A 20,730-nucleotide genomic window follows, 5' to 3' on the forward strand; every position below is an offset into this window, starting at 1 on the left:
TAGTGATCCAATACTATCTTGTAGAACAACAAAACCTTTATAATTGAAAGAAACCCAAGGAACCAGGCAATTCAACATTTTTCATATTATGGGCATCATAACAGGAGTTTAACTGATTATTTTATATTGCAGAGTCATAATGGCCAAATGTGTTTAGAAATAATGCAAGTATTATCATCCTTTTCTTCTACTTCAAATAACTCCTTTTTGTCTACTGATTTCCTCTTCTGTTAAAATTTAAGTCCATCAGCTCTTCGAAGAACTCTACTGACTACAGAAGATAAGGTAGTCTTTCTGTCTCAAATATTCCGTGTGTTTATAACAACAAACTTGTCATTGTTCTTGTAATTACCTGTTTACTGTCTTCATCTTGTCAACTAGCTTATTCTTTAGGTACCTTCATCTAAACATTCACGTCTAATAAAAGGAAGAAGCCCTCTAAATGTGTAGGATTAATAAATGGTTCTAGAAATGCTTCAACAGAGCAGTGACACTTTTAACAAAGATGAAATCCATTTGACATAAGCATGGAAAACAGCTAAAACATAAAGCATACTAATAAATTTGGCTCAAAATGTGGCTCAAGAGGTCGAGTGCTAGCTCTGAGCAAAAAGAAGCCAGGGACAGTGCTCAGGCCCTGAGTTCAAGCCCCAGGACTGGCTAAATCAATCAATCAATCAATCAACCAATCAATCTGGCTCAAGCCTGTAATCCTAGCTATTCAAAAGACTGACATCTGAAGACCTAGTTTCAAAGCCAGTTTGGGCAGGGAATTCTATGAGACACTTATCTCTAATTAAGCACCCAAAAATTGCAAGTGGAGGTGTGTCTCAAGTGGCAGAGCACCAGCTTTGAGTAAAAGTGTTAAGGGACAATTCCCTGGCCCCAAGTTCAAGCCCTCAGGGCCATGACAAAACAATAGCAACAACAAACAAAGTATTATCAGTCCAGAACATGTTTAATACATGAGATGGAGATTTAGCTTCAAATAATAGCACCTTGTAATATTTCCCACCTCAGAGTAAAATTCAAGTAGCAATTGCCTTTGAAACTACCAATACAACACTATCATTACAAGGATTAATACAAAGCTTATAACACCTCCCAGCCCACTCATTTCTCTGATTTCTTAAATACAAGTGCTACTATATTATGGTATAATAGGTACTGCTCTCTGTCAATTTTAGTCAAAGCTCAACAAACAGGCCTTCTATTAGCAGAAAGTACATCATTCCATTATATTTTTACCCTCATATTTCCTAATGCTATTGAAGTGATTTCTTAGACAAGGGTTGTTGTTTTTTTAATATATGTTTTTATCAAGATACCATGTTCTCTTCAGATTAAAAAGAAACTTTGATAATCTTTCGAAAGTCTATTCATGCGTCCTTAATATTCAAGGAAACAGACATTTCCTATTAAAGACAAGATCAAGATACCTTCAGTTACTGAAGAAGGCAAAGAGTTGAACAAGTAGTTGAAGTGTATTACTTCACATGATTTATATTTCTTTATCCCATAGGAAGCCTCTGTTTAAAATGCTGCCAAATAAGCAATGAACCAGACCCCATTAAAATTCCTTCCAGAGTTTTCCTTACACTTTTCATTTCCAGGATTGCAAAGGGACCGACACCTGCCAGAGTAGAACAGGTATGTAATTGAAGTAGTAAATTGCAGAATGTTACACTGAGTGGTGTTCCTCCCCACTGACAATGAATAGAAGGCAGGAGGAACAGCATGGAGACCCACACCAAAGGGAGATAAAGGCAAGGATGTCTTGTGAGGCCTAGGAGATTGGTGGCACCTTGGATAAAATAACTGAATACAAGGAGGAAGAAACCTGCGGCAAGTAACAGCTCAATATTCAAAGCATATAGAAAAGAGAATGTTGAAAGAAGAATATGCTATAGGTAAATCTTGTTTGTTTTTGCTTTTTTTGGTTTCCCTAGACCATAGGTTTAGAAAAAAAAAGTCAGTATTTTGAAGTGACAAAAAGGTGAGGAAATTTCAAAGACAGTTAAAACAACAGTGTTGAGAAATAGACTTAAGGTATTGATAAAAGCTATGAGGCTTTTAATTAATAAAAGCTAAATTTTCAACATAGCTCCTAGTAAATATCTTATTTGGAATGTCAAATCTTTATGCATTGAATTGGCCTTTTCCTGGATGTCATTAAGATGGCAAAACATACTGGAAAGAGAAGCAGTGCAACACCCAAATGTCAAGGTCACTCACTTCTGAGAGGGTAAAAGGTGTTCTCCGAAAAGGTGTGAAAACCTTTCACTGAAATTAGAGGTGTTTTATCATCGATTTTGACATGTACATGGTCACTTTTAGATTGAAAATGAGAGGCAGAAAAATAAAAGATTTTCTCCCAGCTTGTCTCTAACATAATAGACTAAATTTGAAGATGAAGGATTTTCTTTTAGGATAGTTGGAATCACTTTTTCTCTAAAGTATTATTTTTAGTAAGAATTCACTTATATGATCAAATGTCCACAAGATACAAATATATATATATACATATACATATATATATATATTTCTCTAATCCTTCTTGCTTAAATCAAACACAAATACCAGCTTCCTGCATATATCACTGGATCCTATAAAATATACTTTTGGTATACACACACACACACACACACACACACACACACAGTGCAGATGCATGATATTTGCACTTAAAGTAAAAATTTTAATGTATTTGTTTACCAGGAATTAGAACAATAGTAACTACCAATGGAACCATGATGAAAGTAGATTTCAATTGAAGTTTTACAGAATACTTAAAAATTTTAAATATCTTTCCCTTGTTTTAAATAGTGATATTAGCATGAATGGTAGCATTTCCTTCATGAGCTACAACATAAAACATGTAACAAAATGTATAGCAAATTTCTGAATTAAATATTTTATTCACTGAAATAAAAGTATGACAACTTGCAAATCTCTCCAAGAAAGCCATGTTTTAATTACTTCCTAAGGAGAGATGAGGCATATTTTTTCCCTTGCTGACCCAGCAAGTATCTTGTTGGTTTTTGGCCTTCCCTTTTCACAACAATGATAAAACCATCTATAGCGAGAAAGCCAGTCTCTAAAGGCCTTTCTTGGCATTAGCAATGAAGGATTAATAAATACACTGAATGCTACTATTTAAGATGGAACTCAGGGCTGGCCGGTTGCTGTCTTGTGTCTGAAAGCCTGAGGTCTTTATAAAGCTTCACCTAGGTCAAGTTTTTCATGTAAGCCTGGACTCACTTTTAACCTTTACTGGGGACTATCTCACTCTGTCCCTTGTGTGTTTGCATCTCCAATACTGTGATGCTATCTTCAGAGATCCCTGCTAATCTATTAAAATAGGGAACATGGTCGCTGTACTCACAGTAGCTCAGCTTTCTAAATACTGATTCTCCTTTTCTACTAAGTTTCAGTGATGGCATTTCTAACTAGGTCCTTTACAGTGTGGCCATGTCAAGCCTGAGACTACCCAATTATGGTGAATTAGGTCACACGCGGACTCCTCCAAGCAAGAATGTAAACATATATTCTTATTCAAAAAATAATACTGACCACATAAAATGTGAATCTATTTGTCAACTGTATAGAATTCAGGGAATGAAAAAAGCCACAGGACATGGTAGAATCACCTGAACTTCCCATTATAGATAGAAAATGTCACATCAGAAACAAAGCTGAGTTATTTCATCTGATGGTAATCTGACTCTCTTGCCTTGTAGAATTAAGTGCAGAAGTAATGGGTTTACCTGTCTTATTATTCCTGTCTTGATCTATTAGGTGACTTCACTCACTTATGTTTCTAACCAAGAGATTTGTTAATGATTTTATAGAAATGAAAATAATAATACCTCTCTCACATGGCCACTGTGATGGGTAAATGGAATAACACCTACAAGGCACTGACAGTGGTGCCTGGAACTTAGTACTACTAAATCAATGCAAACTATATTAATTAGAGTATTAGGCACATTCATATATACAGAGCCAAGAAATTTTCTTCTGTGAAATAAAGAACCCTTTGGTTTATCAGAAAAATCTTATAAAGGCAATGTGGATGGATTGGTAAAACTAGTAACAATATTTTGGCAATGACAGTAAATGCTCTATACATTTTATCTCATTTAATTAACAATCTCTACAGGGTAGAATTTGTTATCCCAACCATTTCAGATGGAAAAATTGTAGTTTCATCAAGTTGCCAAGAGGAATGAAGTTGGAAAAGACTATGATCTACTCTCAAACTTGTGATGATGCAAATGTGGCAGAGTCACTAAGCTGACAACCCCATAACTTGCTCAGTGGCAATTTCATTTTCTTCCCTTTGTGCCTTGGTAATAGTACTAAGTAAGTCCTTTCCTCTCTTTATTGTGTTTCACATGGGAAAGACACCATCAAAAACTACGTTTTAGGTAGGAAAATAAACTTGGATTCAGCAAATTAACTTTCCGCATAGCTTTCAATGACTAGGGTCTCAGACTATTAAATTTTGAATTTCAGAAACACGCTCTAGCAAAGAACAACAGCTGCTGTGAAATCCCAATCCACAAAGCAACAGCCGTTGCAAGCATCTGGACCAACAGCTACCAAAGCTCCATCAGTAAATAAGGTAGAAGTCCCCACGCAATTTGACCCTTCAGAATCTCTCCAGGTCTGCTTTGGGTAGTTTAAAGCAAGGCTAGTGGCATATATTATACAGGGTCTGTCCAGGCAGGAATCAGTGACCTTTGCTCTCTGTTTGGTAGAATGGATGCTACCATTGCCAGTTGGAAGTAAATGGAAATTTTAATTGAAACACATGCAACTGTCTCCAACTAGGGGGTGGGAAAACGAGCCAGAGAGTCTTTTCTAAGTTCTAAGTAATGAGCTTCCAGCATGGCTGGGCTTTCCACACAAGATCCTCCATTAGCCTGTGCTTGTTTTGCAAACAAATAGACAAAAGGAAACCCTTTCAACCCTAGTATATACAGAACAGTTTTGTAATATCAGCTCTATTAGCTTGTGTGAAATATAAAATGCAACCGAGCATTGTGCTTACTATTATATTTTAGCTGGAGAAAACAGAATCCAATATTGGAACATCAAATCTTATACTTCTGGAAAAAAAACAACAACAACAACCATTTACTCAATATCATGTACACTTCTTGATATAAATGTATATATACCTCATATTAAAATTAGTTTCCTAGAGATTCTTTCTCCACGCTACTATCTGTATAAAATGTGTGTTACTTTTCCAAGCCTTATTCTCCTAATGGAAGAAATTAATTATCATATTTAAATTGAGTATTTTATCACTTACGTGGCAAAAGGAAAGAGCCATGTCTCTATTTACTTGAAATGCTCTCACTATTTGATAATATGGTGATGTTTGTTTAAATGGCAAGGAAATATTTGGGAAGACACAAAGGTCATTACTCATTACAGCTCAAGTTATTTAGCCTTTCTAAAGGTTACTTGTGCTTTCTTTCTTTCATTGTATTACTTATTTCGAAGGGTTGTTGCATGTAAGGTTAAAATATCTGACAACAATGTTATAGTTCTTGATTGCTGCTGAAATACTTAAGAACTTTAAAAATGAAGCCAATAGCAAAGGAAAGCAGAGAACAAAGACACATTTACGGTTTTACATGAGCAAGAAGACAAACAGTTGACCTTTCCACTCATTTCTAAAGGCATCTTCTATTATCTTCCCACAAAATCATGGTGTTATGCTGGATAGTGACAAAAACTCTCACAGGGATAGAAAATACGTTGTTATTATGTTTTTCTATTTCTTTAAAATGCATTCCTCAACATAAACGACTGAAAGTAAACGACAACAAATGGTGTATCTCTTATATAAGGAAAAGGACAGCGAACACCTGGATGAATCCAACAATAGGGCTCTAATGCAGGAGTCAATCGGAGGACTGAGCCAATCTTTCGACAAAGCTCTGGTGTTTTCTCTGTAGATCATGCAGTAGAGAAACAGCATTATTCATTGGCAAGAAATCATTGCAGTGTGCAGGTGATACCGAGAGATGCTTAGTCTAAGGAATCTTAATTTCTTGACCTATTCAAGAATTCGGCACAAATAAATGTGGTTTGCTATTAACCCCAGCTAGCCAACCTGGGGATAAAGAAATACCATTAGTCATCCAGCAACACATCTCTCATTCATCCTTGGCAGCACCTCAAGGTTATGCCATGCTACTGTGATTATTGTTCATCAGTGCATTTCCTACCAACTAGAGACAGAAATGAAGATTTTGGGCTCTCTTTTGGAGTTACACATTGTAAATAAGGATTTAAGATTGCTGAGAAGCAATGATAAAGAAAAATCAATTGGTATTTAATAAGCGCTGTGAGTAAACACAGTAAGTAAATATGCATGTCCTTTCATAAAGTAGACTTCGACTGAGCTTGGAAGGCTCTGGGATTTCCAGTGACCTGAGAAATAGAATGTGTGAAGTTGTTTGTACTCATCCATCCCCAGTGATCTATATATCTAGTCAGTTGTGTGCATGTTATTTACTGAGAAAATTCAATTCATTACACGAATTGAGCAATTATCATCAGTTATGTGTCCTCTGATGTTGTTGGTTAGACTACTTAAAGGAGTGCATTGTCCTGCATATACAATATTGTTGGGAAAACATTGTGCATGATAGTTAAACAGAAGTGTAATATTCCACAAGGTGTCTCATGAAATTAAGCAACTTCAATACAGCTTGTGTTTTGCAATTGGGAACTGACACTCACACGAAAAAAATTTCAGCAAGACTAGTATTTTTCTTATAAGTTAAGAGGGGTCTGGAAGACTTGGCATGGTCTTGTGAGAGCTCTCAACTTAATTTTCATAACCAGATGAACAACTTAATGATTTTTGTGATTATAACATAATATATATTCACTGTAGTGTGAATTCTTACAGGAGACTAGCATTAAAATAAAATAACAAAACCATTGTATTCTTCTAAAGATTCTGTTCCCATGGGTCACTTTTAAAAGTTTGCTTGTACTCTGAAGAAGAGCCACTATTTTAGGAGCCCTTTAATGTAAATAATTCTTAACAATGAACCATTAAGTATTTGATTCACTCCCAGACTTCTAGAAGTTTACTCCCTATTTCCAAGTATTGTCACATGAACAGGCAAGGAAAGGATACAGAAATCAACTGAGAGCAACTTGCTATGTAATTCACATACCTTGTTCAACCACCAAATTAAAAAGCACAAACCTCATGGTGTACTGTTGTTGTAAAATAGGGATTTAACATTTCTTCTAAATCACTCCAAACTCCCCAATCAATTCATTCATTTAAATGAAAACAAACAAGAACACCCACTGGGGGCTGGGGATATAGCCTAGCGGCAAGAGTGCCTGCCTCGGATACACGAGGCCCTAGGTTCGATTCCCCAGCACCACATACACAGAAAACGGCCAGAGGTGGCGCTGTGGCTCAAGTGGCAGAGTGCTAGCCTTGAGCGGGAAGAAGCCAGGGACAGTGCTCAGGCCCTGAGTCCAAGGCCCAGGACTGGCAAAAAAAAAAAAAAAAAAAAAAAAAAAGAAAAAAGAACACCCACTGATATTCAGGAAACAGGCTGATCTTCACACATTTCAAACATTTGCACTGACCTTAGTAATGGGCCATTTTCTCTGTAATTCAAGAATTGTTTGTCCTGCCTCATGAAATTATCTCTGGCATCATGGAATTTTTGCAGTACTCATCTCCTTAACATTAGTTATATTTTCATATAACCAAATCCTTAATAACTCTGAGAATAGTCCCCATCCTGTCTTTCCACAAACCCATCGATTGCCCCGTCCTTATAAAATTCTTTTATTCTCTTCTAAAATTTCATCAGTATTCTCCTTCATGGTACCAATCACTATCACAGTTGCTGATGCTCTTGTCTAAGTGATTATGAGGCTTGTGAGCTACTAATGGAAAAGATTAGGCATGACAAAGGAAGAACAGACAAGGGGAATTCCATAATAAATATAAATTGTTTTGTGAAACTCTTTCTAGACATGTTCATATTACATTTTTTTTTTTTTTTGCCAGTCCTGGGGCTTGGACTCTGGACTGAGCACTGTCCCTGGCTTCTTTTTGCTCAAGGCTAGCACTCTGCCACTTGAGCCACAGCGCCACTTCTGGCCATTTTCTGTATATGTGGTGCTGGGGAATCGAACCCAGGGCCTCATGTATATGAGGCAGGCACTCTTGCCACTAGGCCATATCCCCAGCCCCTATATTACATTTTTAAAGTATGATTTTTTAACCTCATGTTGAAGAGAAAAATAGTTTTGCCTGAAGAGCTTACAAAGTATCTTTTGTCAATAAAATGAACATTTTATATTTGACCCTAGCCTACCACCACTGGCTGTTCAGTTGATAAGGCTGAATTTATGATGTAGAGCTTGACTTAATGTCCTAAACAAGGGACACCTTGCCTTAACTATGGAGCCCTAGTGAAAAGAAGAGTGTAGGGATTCCTTTAGTCACCTGTAATCTATGTGGAAGAAAAGACATTCCTGATTTGGAAGTAGTAAATGAAAAAAGAATCCCTATGACTACACACACACACTCACACACACACACACACACACACACGCGCGTGCGCGCGCGCACAGACACCTTATGGAAACACATTTATTAGTTTAAAAATGGGTAATACAAATTAAGTCAAATTAATTCCTCAGTGTCTTCAATTTTTGCATGTGATCCAGGTTTATGTCTAGATAAAGGAAAATGTTGAAATCATCAATAGGTTTTGCCTGATAGTTCCTGTTCTGCTTGCAGGGTAGTAGAAACACTCCTGATGATATAGTTAGAAGCAACCTCACTTAGGAAAAACTGGGCATAGTAGCACATACCTGCAATCCTAGCTAAGCAGAAAGCACCGCTGAAATGTGAGAACCTATTTTTAAAAGTAATGGAAATGCGAGGGTTCCTTTATAGATCAATTGGTAGAGTACTTGTCTGGCAAATACAAGGCAGGATTCAATCCCCAATCTTGCATAATTTTTTTAAAAAAGAATGGAAACCTGTTATTGATCAACTTTACATTCACCCTAATATGTAAAAGCCAGAATTTCAAAGCCTCTCTCAAACTTCTGAACCCAAGCTCTATGTTCTGATAATGAGCCCTACAGGGGTTTTCTGGCTCCATTGGTGCAGAATGCTTATGCAAATAGTTTTCTTAGTCCACCACAATAATCATTGTTCCAACCACTTATCTGCTATATGCATATTGAATGATCATTCTGGAGAGTCATGTGCTCTAGCATATCCTTGTTTCTGTGTGCATGTGTGGAGACGTGTGTGTGTGTGAGTGTGAATGAGAGATAGTGAACCATAACATATCCGTATCCAAATTGCCATGTATTGCTTTGTAAAGTAAGAGATTTCACTGGCTTTACTCTCTAAATAAAGACCATCTTTATCCTGGGAATTTAAATTAGTTCCAGTAAATCCACTGGAATAAATACTGCTGAAATCAAATATGACTTCCAGGTTTATGGACCCTAAGAGTTAATAGATAACTAGAATTCAAGGCTTCCTATTTTCTTCTGTCGTATTTATTAGAGGAACTTAAGTAATTCATCTACCTGGTATGTGCCCTTGGGTTAGCACAGGTTGGTACCACAGTCAGACAACACTGAAGCGATATTAAATATGCCTCATATTAAGTCAAGCACAGGAAGATAAAATAGAAATAGGAGACCTAATCCCTATACTTAATGATCTTAGACTTCAACAGAAAATATGCAATGGATCATATTTTTTAAAGAACTTATTGAATGAAAAGAACACTAAATAATTGAAAACTACCATGTGTCAACTGAGCACTAAGGAGACATGAGGAGGTCATTCCGGGATCTTGAATGATATCAAACCAATAATGGCCACAAACTTTAATATTGAAGGGAAGCTATATGCAGGGAAATTTTCAGAAATTAAAAACATGTGGATAAGTATAATTTCTTCAAACATGAAAAGACTTGGCAATATGCGGCTATCTAACATCAAGGTTTGCATTTTATTTCCCAGTTGTTTTGTTATTCAAGTCAATGGGAGATATGGAGGTAAGAGAAGATTACCAACTACTAATGTAGTGTTAGTAATATTACTACTGGTAACATTATAATATACTGTGACATTATATAATTATATAAACTAATATTAATGCTTGTAATATTATTACTAGAGTAACATTTGAAATAAAGTCCTCTTGATAATGATTGGCTTTTTCACTCAAGACTAGGGCTCTACCACTTCAGCCATTGCTCTGCTTCTGCCTTTTTTATTATCTAGTTGGATATGAAAGTCTTATAGAGTTTTCTGTCCAGGCTGGCTTCAAACACTGATGCTCAGATCTCAGGCTCTTGAGTAGTCAGAATTATGAGCATTAAGAGTGATTTTTTAATAAATATTTGAGTCTTATGGACCATGGAGGGTAAGTTTAGCTAGCCAGTTAATCTTCCTCCTCAATTGTCTTCAGATTCTTTTCCTGACTAATGAAATTCTAAGGATGATATGAAATTAATTATTTGGGAAGCTCACTCTTTCCTTGGAGTTGCTACAGTGCCTAATACTGAATAAGCCACTGAATGATAGAGAAATGTTACTGGTAGTATATTCATCACTCACAAATTTTACATTGTCTTCTGAATGTTACAGTTTATATTTCAATGTTAGGATTTCTTTCTTGCTCATTTTTTTCTTATCTGTCTACATATTTGGAGAAAGTAAAGATTTACTCCATTCATATTCTTCTGAATCCTTAAAATGCTAAAAGCACATAAATGGTGTGTGTGTGTGTGTGTGTGTGTGTGTGTGTGTGTGTGCGTGCGCACTGTTACTGGGGACTGAACCCAGAACACCATACTCTCATTTGACTCCTTCGCTAAAGACCAGTAGTGGATCGTTTGAGTCATATTTCCACTCTTGGCTTTATTATACTGGTTAATTGGAGATAAGAGGCCTTTGGATTTGTCTGCCTCCTGGGCTGGCTTTGAACTGTGCTCCTCAGATCTTAGCCTCATGAGTATTAGGATTATAAGGGTAAGTCACTGGTTTCTGAGCGAATGATTCGTCTTCATCTTTTTAAGTAGATTTTTCCATTCTATTCTTCCCCACAGAACCTGTTTATATCATCTAAACTCAGGAAGGAGTAACAGTTTTTAATCCCATTCCTCATCACCAAGGAATATCAAGTATTTCTCAAAATCACATCTCTACTTATAGAGTAAGTCTACTCCCTATCTTGCCTCACCTAGTCCTCCTAGGAGATAATGAGTCCACTGGTATTAAACACATTCTTTGGCAGACCAATCTATACAGAGGTACTTTTTTCAGGTCAAATGACAAACACATTTCTAGCAAGCCTTAATTTACAACTCAATTAAATAATTTTTCTTGATTTTCATTAAACTAGGAAAATCCGTTTTCTAAATTCGGTGGCAGATCAGTTTAATGTCGATAAAATTTCTCCTATAATTTACTCATACTTACTCAAAGGATTAGTGAGGCTCTGTCACAGAACAGATACTTGTCAGCTCATTAACATTCATGACCAAGAACCCTTCTGGTATGGCTGGTTTCCGAGTCTGATAGAGCCATACTTAAAAGAAATTGGCTTGTCTGTGAAACAGCTGCTCAGCAAAGCCACTGTGCAAGGGAATTGGTGATAATAAGATGATAATATCTCAATGACACTGGGAGCATAATGTATTTTAAGTTACTTTGAGGTGTGCGGTAGGGGTTCAAGAATTAGGAAAAGATTGGTAGCACATCACAAAAGCCATGATGCAGATTTATCCCACTGCACATCTTCAGGTCTGAAAGATGTACCGCAGACGAAATGGAGGGATAAAGAAGAAGTGTGGGAAGGAGGGAAGAAGTTAGAAACTAAGAAAGGGAGAAGGAGAGAAGGAAGATAAGTTCCACTTACACCAAGATCTGTGCTTTGCATATATTACATTTAAATGGCCGTCTTCTCTTAAGATGGGCCATATGTATTGAATTATACCAACTCAAGGCATTTGTGATTTATAAACTTGTTCACTAGTTCTGTCTATGCTAAATCTCTAGTTAGCTGATTTCCACTTTCAGAGGTCAGTCGTTTGGGGAAAATTGTCAGATGGCTTTGTAAAGATGACTTTGTTCATCACATTCTGACTTCGAGAAGACTGTCCCATGCATAAAACCTGTCACTGCGGTGGCATCTTAGCCTCCATAATGGAACACTAAACTAATTACTTCCCACCATGACTAACGTGGCAACCCTTATGGCTTAGTATTCCATATAATGATTAAGGGGACCAGAAGCATAAAGAAGTGAAAATATTATTCCTGGTTATTCAAGGCATACAAGTATACCTTTCTGTGACTGTGTCCATGAAACTATGTATAAATATGGAGGGGCAGGGGTACCACATGTGTCTATCCAATGGTGCTTTGTTTAGAAAAGGCAAATATCCCCAAATTTCTGAACCCATTAAAAGGCAAAGCAAATGTGATAAGTCAATGTTTGGGTAGAGCAAAGCAATATAATAGGCTAAGATGAAGAAATAAACATTCTATCCTCCAACTTCCTCTCAATGAAGTAGTATGTTGGAAACAATCGTGCCATTTATTTTGTAATACAGAATCTTTCCTGCTTCCCTCTACATGGAGGCTTCATTAGCAGCAGAACATATCCAAGGTAGAGTGCTGCTGGTATAAAAAGGATACATCCAAACGGGATCAGAACAAATCTGGTGTCTAAAATCAAATTGCATTGAGCACAGCTTAGAAAACCACCACAGATAAAAGAACCATGATTACTTCTTGTATATTCCCCGAAATTGTGTTTGTTTCACAACAGGAGAAGGCTCATACAAGGAATAAAAATTATAGAAAAATATAATATATATATGTAAATGCCAATAAATTAGAACTTGGAAGAAAATCAGTGGCAACTACATCAAATGTCCTGAATGCTTCATAAGACACCAATAAAATGTCACTGAAACCCTTCAACTCTTTCAGAAACTCCAATTATAATCCAGTCCTGAAGGCTATTGAACTGCTCACTCTTGCAATAAGTCTTCTCCGATATTTTCACATAGAAAACTTTACTATTCTTCTCTTTTTTCAATGGACTTCTGGTTTAAGAAACACTCAAACCTGCACCTTTTATTTTTATTAACACATTTCCCTACAAGAAGAAAAACCTTTTGAGGGTGTCTCCTTGAGGGGAAATGACCAAATTTTAGTCAACATTCATCATTATTTTTATCTACTACACATTTAGATAAATATTTTCAAATTACATGCATTAAATAAAGAGTTCCACACACACATCCCCCATGTAGTAGGAAATATGGAAGGCTACCACCATATGGAAAACTACTTTGCATTCTTTCTTTTTTTCATATGAGTACATTCTCTGAGAAAATTGGGCTATATTTTAAAGAAGTCATTATATTATTGTCATCTTTACAGTATACAGATGAGAAATGATATTTAAGAAGAAAACACAAGCAGGTTGCAGCATAAAAATATTATGCTTCTGCAAATAAATTATTTCTGCACAATGGATATTCTAAAGGTGTTACTATAGAAAAAGGTTTTCAAGAAGATGGAAATTAGAGTTCTTTCTTTTTTCTGTTAAAAATGTACTTGCTGCCAAAATCGCTGGACAAATGTATGTCATTAAAATACATAAATAAGAAACAGGAAGAAAAATAAAATAATAAAATCAACATATTAAATAAAATCCTCATACGGAGCCCCAAGTGTGAATAAAATTTGGCTCCAATAAATCCAAGGGGTTAAAAAAATAAACATCCATCCAGGCAAAATTTCCTCTCTGAAAAATTTGTATTTCACTGATATTCTTGGGGGTGAAGAAAGCTTGTTGCTTCATCAAGACAGAAACCACTAGGTTTTAGAAGGCAAAGAAAATAATATGCTTTCATTGATTTAATAACATTTTTTGCATTCCCCTTGAAGAATAACTTCCAATTCAATACTGCGTTTTCCTTTTCCAAAAATGTGGCTAGATTCTTACCCAACAGCATTATGATTGCCTTGTTAAAGAAATTTCAGTCTTTTTTCCCCCACTGCTATCTACTTTAAACAAGTAAAAGCTTCAGTCAGAATTTCAACAAAATATGGATTTCCTATAACATTATTTATGGGATAATGTAAGTATTAGGTTACCATTTTGCTTTCCTCATTCTTGGAAACTTGGCAAGTATCATTTCTCTCTCGAGGCTCTGTTCCAGGTTCCTTGGGAGCTGGACTATATTTAGGGGAGTAATCATGTCTTTCTACTTTTCTGTGACAGTCACTTCCACTTCCTTCCCAAAATAGCAGGGGAGATAGAAGGACAGCTCATTGGCCATGAATTGTCAGCACATTTGGAAACTGGAAAACAAGTCTGGAGATTATGGGGTATAGGTGGCTAAGGGCAGGGATCCAGGTGTTCCAAACCCAGAACAGAATCCTGACTCTGGCACTTGAGGTTGTGCAACTTTACATTATCGTTATTCCTGATAAATGGTTAGCAGCTTAGAATGAGGAATGAGGCCAGGTGCTGCCTTGTGTTACTGTTAAAACTACCAGAATGTTTACTTCTCCTTTTCCCAGAACTCACAGGAGACACTAGAAGCACAAAAGCAGTGAGGACACAGGCACAAAGGCCAAACTGGCAGCTCTGATGGCCATGAAACAGAATTGTAGCTAGTGAGTGGGTACACAACAATGACCCTCCCATTGAATACATTCTTATCCAATTCTGTTTATTTTGTTTTTGAACTTCTGGCTATGTGAGAGGTTGGGCAGAGATGAGAAAGGTGAGAGTAAAGAATAATGAATGTAATCAGTCTGCCAGATACACTTGGCTAGGTGCTCATGCAAAGTTCTAACCAGAGGGAGCAACGGACAAGCTGAACTTGCTACAAATCAACTAAAGTGCAACCTTGTTTACTTCTAAGTGATCATTGTAGTGACTAGGCCCCAGCCCAAAAGGTGAGGACCATGTGCAGCTGTGTGGTAAGAGCAAAGGTGGAGACATGCCCGAGAACTGAGAAATGGTTACACACAAATAATAACCTATGCTACACTTGGGGAAGAATAAATATCAAGAAAATAAGTATCTATAATACACTTTCACAAGACTGCAAGTTTATGTTTATAAAGGAAATAACAAGCAGCAGACTCTTGGCCAAAGATAAAGTTTCTGGAAAGGACTTATATACTTTGTCAACTCTTTTTCCTAGCTGTAAATATCAGCACTAATGAAGCTACAGAGCCAATTTGGTGATTTAGCAAAGTAGGGAAATAATTCATATTGATTCAGGACTAGTTTCCTGACATCCAATAAATATATGCAATTATACATAGTGTTCTTTTCTACGATGCAAAATATTAATTAAAAGTTGGGAAAGAATTTGGCCATAAATAGTAGACCATTTCATGTGAAGTATATAGGAATTTTGAATTTACCATTGCTACAAAGTAAGAATTTAAAGGGAATCAAGGGATTTTTTTAATAAAAGAATGAAATCGAAAGGGGACACTAATAATTAGAGTGATTTAATTTATTCGCTTTGAATATATTGTGGACTGGATGGAGTATATTGGCTGCAAATGAAATGGTTGCTCTTCTTAATGAAAGTAGAAGTCATTGCCTTCCTCTCTTAATTGGACAGTAGTATTTCATAAACTAACCTCATCTTGTCAACAATACAAATCTAAAATATACAAATACAAATGACCCAACTAGATTTTTGAAAACCTTGAACCAGAGACAAAATCTTGAGCCACAGTGTCTTTCTAAGACCAAGACACATTAATAATAGTGCAAAATGACAAAATTGGAAGTTACTAAATATAAATCCCAAGAAAGTAAAAACCAGCACCACTGGTTTTGTGTAAGAAAATAAAACCCAAAAGGCAATATTCCACAATGGATCCTAGGTTTTCCTCCTGTGCTCAATCCAACTGCTGCTCATTGGTAAATACCACAATAAAATGCCACAATGAAGAGCCAATGGATGAGCTTTGGTTATAGCTCAGTATACAGTGCTCTGCTTGCCTAGCATGCACAAGACAAGGTCTTAAGTTCTATCCTTAGCAGCACATGTACATACAGACACAGACAGACAGACAGACACACACACACACACACACACACACACACACACACAAGCAGATTCACTTTCAGGTAAAATTAACTAAATCATAAAATTACAAAATGAATTTGGCCAAAGAAGGGCAGAAATCATGATGGTACTTTCTAATATTACTTAAAAAAATTAGCTTTTCAAGAGCTGACTCACTAACATAACATTTAGATTTTGTTTAAAAGTCTGGCTGAAATCTTCATAAAAGAAAAACTTAACTTCTCTCCCAAGGCAGCCTAATGCAACTGCAGTGAAATGCAATGTTACTGAAGAATTCATCACCCCTTTGTCAGCTCCAATCTTAGAAAAATCAATGTCTTGTCAAAGTGACTGACATCAGACCTCTAAGTACATTAGAATGATTTAAAACACACCTGCAAAAGGGATGGGAGAGAGAAAGGGAAAGGTTTCTTAATTAGGACAAATGAGATCTAGGCTTAACTACTATGGATCCGAAAATATTACAATTTATTGATATAATACCAAAAGTATATCACTAACTCTTGTTAAACAGCTTTATTACCTGTCTAAAACCACTACTCAAGAAAGCTGCGGAGAGAGAAAGAGAGAGAGGAAGGAAGGGAGAGAGGGAAAGGAAAGGGAGGGGAGGGGAGGGAAGGGGAGGGGAGGGGAGGGGAGGGGAGGGGAGGGGAGGGGAGGGGAGGGGAGGGGAGGGGAGGGGAGGGGAGGGGAGGGGAGGGAAGGGGAGGGGAGGGGAGGGAAGAAGGAAGGGGAGAAAGAAGGAAGGGGGAAAGAAGGAAGGAAGGGAAGAGAAGGAGGGAGGGAGGAGAGAGGGACAAGAAAAGAAAGAAAAAAGAGAAGAAGGAAGGAAGGAAAAAGAAAGCGAAAGGAAGGTGAGAAAAAAGGAAAGAAGGAAGGAAGAAAGAAATCTACTACAAATGACTTAACAAATAATATTTTTCTTAAAAGCAGTATATATTATTTACCATAGATGCTTCCTTGAAATGATTTTAGCACCAATTGGAGCACAGCTTGGCTAAGGCACTATCATTATTTTTCAAAGAGATAGATAAAAATCAGCAGCTGCAGATCACTTTCACCTGCTTTCTGTAGCAAATGATAAAATGTCTCAATTCACCTCAATTTGCAATGACAGATTGGCGGCTCCCAAAGGCAGAGCCCTATAAGGAGCTCCTGGAAAGCCACGAGATTTGCAATCTATCAAACCAGGGCAATCCTCAAATACTCTCGAGTTTCATTCAAGGCCACAACATTCACAGCATCACATGGACATAAGTAGTTTCTTTCATGCAGGTCCATAAAGGACAATGCAGCTACTGAATCCCTTGTAGAAAAGAGGAAGTCCTTATAACATGGAAGATGTCACCCCTGTCCTGCCTACTGAAGACATCGTCTTTTAAAACTTAGTGAATTATTCGGAAAGGAGTTGGCATAACAGTGATAGTCAGAATAAAAAGATGAATGCAGAAATGGTACATTTTACCTACGAAACAGAAAAGTAAAACTTCAGCAAACCCATTTCTGTTTCATTTATTTTTATTTATTTTATTTTTGTTAGTGTTTGTGTCTGTGTATGGCAGGGTGGTATTGGTAATGTCCTTGGGTGTTTAAACCCAGGGCATGTGCAATGTCCCTGAACTTTTGTGCTCAAGGCTGATGCTCTGACACTTGAGACACAGCTCTACTTCTGGCTTTTGGGTGGGTAATTGGAGATAAGAGTCTCACAGACTTTCTTTCTTACTCTGGCTTTCCATTTTCATCCTCAGATCTCAGCCCTATGAGTATCTAGGATTATAGGTGTGAGCCACTAGTACATGGCTGGCAATGCTTTCACTAATGGGCTCTGTGAACTGACTAGGGGATGAAGAAGATTAGCTCTGCTGATGTAGAGAAACATCATTCATCAAATGGAGACAAAGGTAGTTTGCCACAATTTGTAAATGAATCATAGTACAGTACCTTGACTTCTTTAAGCACTAAAAATTATACACTTCCCAAAAGTACTCACTTTACTTTTACACTAATTAACACACTTGCACATTATTAAATCATATTGCATTTGAATATTTCTCTGTGGCCCCAATGAGAAAATCAGATGTTGGAATCCTGGTAATAACTGCTTTCATTCTGTGCTTCCTAATATGAAGTGTTTATTTTAAAACTGGGCTATGTAAAGTCAATTGCTCACAATCAAGAAATCAAAGGAAAGCCTAAGTCCTATGTGGAATGTATCTTAACTGCTCTGTAACCTGTGACACACTGCAATGAGAGATAAACTCTACAATATGGCACACTGTATCCTTGGAAGACAAGCCTGCCCTCTTAAAAAGTGATGTTCTATTTCACATAATATTAAGTGACACATTAAAAAAAAAAGAAAATCCCCATATGAAAATTGAAGACAAGCTACTGTGTAACAAAGCTTGAATTAGAATAACTCAAATAATGGGAAAAAAAAAAAGAGGAGTGGAATCTTTCAGAATAAATCTCAAAGGTAAAGCATATATGCAAAACAGCTCTTTGTTAACTCAAATTTTTTCCAAGATATTACTATAAAAATATACTGTCAAGTAAGCTCAGGCTTTATCAAAGAATAGACAATACTATAAATGTTTAAGCAGGAATGAAAAAAAATGTCTCTTTACAAAAACACTCTTCTCATAGCTCAGAATCATTCTCGTAGGAAAGCACACCACTAAGGAAGTGCAGCAGAAACTCTTTTGCCTACCGTCAAATTTCTTGTGCCTTGACACAAATGTTGTGCGGACAAAGTGGCTTGTCTCTTCCACGAGGTTTTCAAACTCGAGCTTGCTTTGTTGGCTTAACTTGTCTTCCATTTCCGTCGTGCAGCATGTATATTCCTGAGGACAGATCCGCAAGTGTTCCCCTGCAACAAGGAGAATGGTAAGGTCAGTACTGAAGGTCAAACACTTTCTATACACTTTCTGGAAGTTTAGCCTCTCTACCATTTTCCTCAAAACCTGGTTCATTTGTTCACACCAGCCATCTGCACAGATGCCATCTGGGCCTCAGTACTACTGCATAGTTCACATTCCCAACACCTAAAGAAGGACGTCAGTGACACTCAATCATTGTTTCAAATGATGTCAGTGCAGGTGCATCGAATCCCTAGAGACACTGTGTTTTATTTTTATTCCCTCCTCCTTTCATTCAAAATAAACTAACATTAGATGACACCTGCCACAGAGTCAGCAAAGCAAAAGACATCAAGTCTCATCATCAGAGTTGACTAGAAAGTCAAAGAATGGTAGTAACAGTTGCCTAAGTCCCCCTACCATCATTCTGTCTGTTGGAATGCACCTGCTGTTCCCTAGCTGACAGGTGTGTGTGTGTGTGTGTGTGTGTGTGTGTGTGTGTGTGTGTGTGTGTGTTTAATGGCAAGTCTTCTATGCCACATAAACCTTACCTGTCTTGACATTACCTGTCAGAAAATGTTCTATTAGATGAGGGAGCCATTTATGGGTTTAATTAGTGTTATGTCATATGGAAATTGGAGAATTAAAGGGAATGCAAGTTTCATCCATAATACAACATTTTTATGTCCTGATATACCCAGCCACTCCTTTACATTATACTGCTTCCTTTACAGGCAGATATTATTTAATACATAAAAATAAAGGAGACTGTAAAATATCACGTGTGTATTTTCTAAAAGAGACAAAATATCTGATTCTTAAGAATAATATATATCAAGTTCATGTAAATAATTTCCTTCTATACGGGATTAAGACTTGAGAAAAATGTTGTTACTTTTACCTGTGATCTTTTATGTCTTAAGATTTTTGATAAATATGTAATATACAGAGACACTGGTATATTATTTACTCTTATAAGATTAGAATATCTAGTACGAAATCTTAGAAGTATATTATGAAAAAATAGTAGTCAAAACAGTTTTTACACAGAGTAGGCATGGAGAAGATAGGAAGACAAGCTGCCCTTGACATTCAGAATCCATGTGATTCTCCCATTCTCTTAAAACAAACATATGTAATCTCACAGAAGGCCAACCTCAGACAAGGTTTCTCTGAGGCATGATAAAGGAAGGCCAACCAAGAAACCTATATCAAATGGACCTCTCCCCTTAGCTCAGGTAACTAACAACAATGATTGATGGACTTATTATTTTACTAGTGTATCACCATTCATGATGGGATCAGTTGAGGTCCCTTAATATAAAATCATCCTTCTTCAGAATTTTCTTCACTTGCTGGCAGAGTGCAATGAAGGTGGAACAATTTGTTCTTTGGATCTACTCCAAGACACCTCATCAGAATCCTATTCTTTCTCAGGCCCTCTTACTGGAGACACTATTGTTTGCTGTGTTGAATTCTCACTGAAGTTGTGACAACCACATTTGTCCAAGTACAGATGTGGCCCTGGGCAGCTCTTAGTCCAGGGTTCTGACTGACCAAAGTAAGGAGGACAGAGCAATGTGTTTTCCAAAGTGACTCTGATACCCACATTCCATCGAAAGGCAGGGTTCCAGAGCTTACAACAATGAGGAGGAAGAAATACAGCTTTATCAAAAGCAATGACTCA

The 20,730-nt window shown here is 36.9% G+C and overlaps 1 protein-coding gene across 1 annotated transcript in view; it reads right to left on the minus strand.

Annotated features, from left to right (window-relative positions):
• The window catches only part of Gpc6 (glypican 6), a 943,908-nt gene that overhangs the window by 692,421 nt on the left and 230,757 nt on the right, over window positions 1-20,730 (minus strand). The window contains exon 2 of the mRNA XM_048341182.1: window positions 18,896-19,054. Within this exon, the coding sequence (XP_048197139.1) occupies window positions 18,896-19,054 (159 nt within the window). The remainder of the gene's footprint in view (window positions 1-18,895; window positions 19,055-20,730) is intronic.

The sequence above is a fragment of the Perognathus longimembris genome, chromosome 3, assembly GCF_023159225.1.
Source record: "Perognathus longimembris pacificus isolate PPM17 chromosome 3, ASM2315922v1, whole genome shotgun sequence".
Classification (NCBI taxonomy): domain Eukaryota; kingdom Metazoa; phylum Chordata; class Mammalia; order Rodentia; family Heteromyidae; genus Perognathus; species Perognathus longimembris.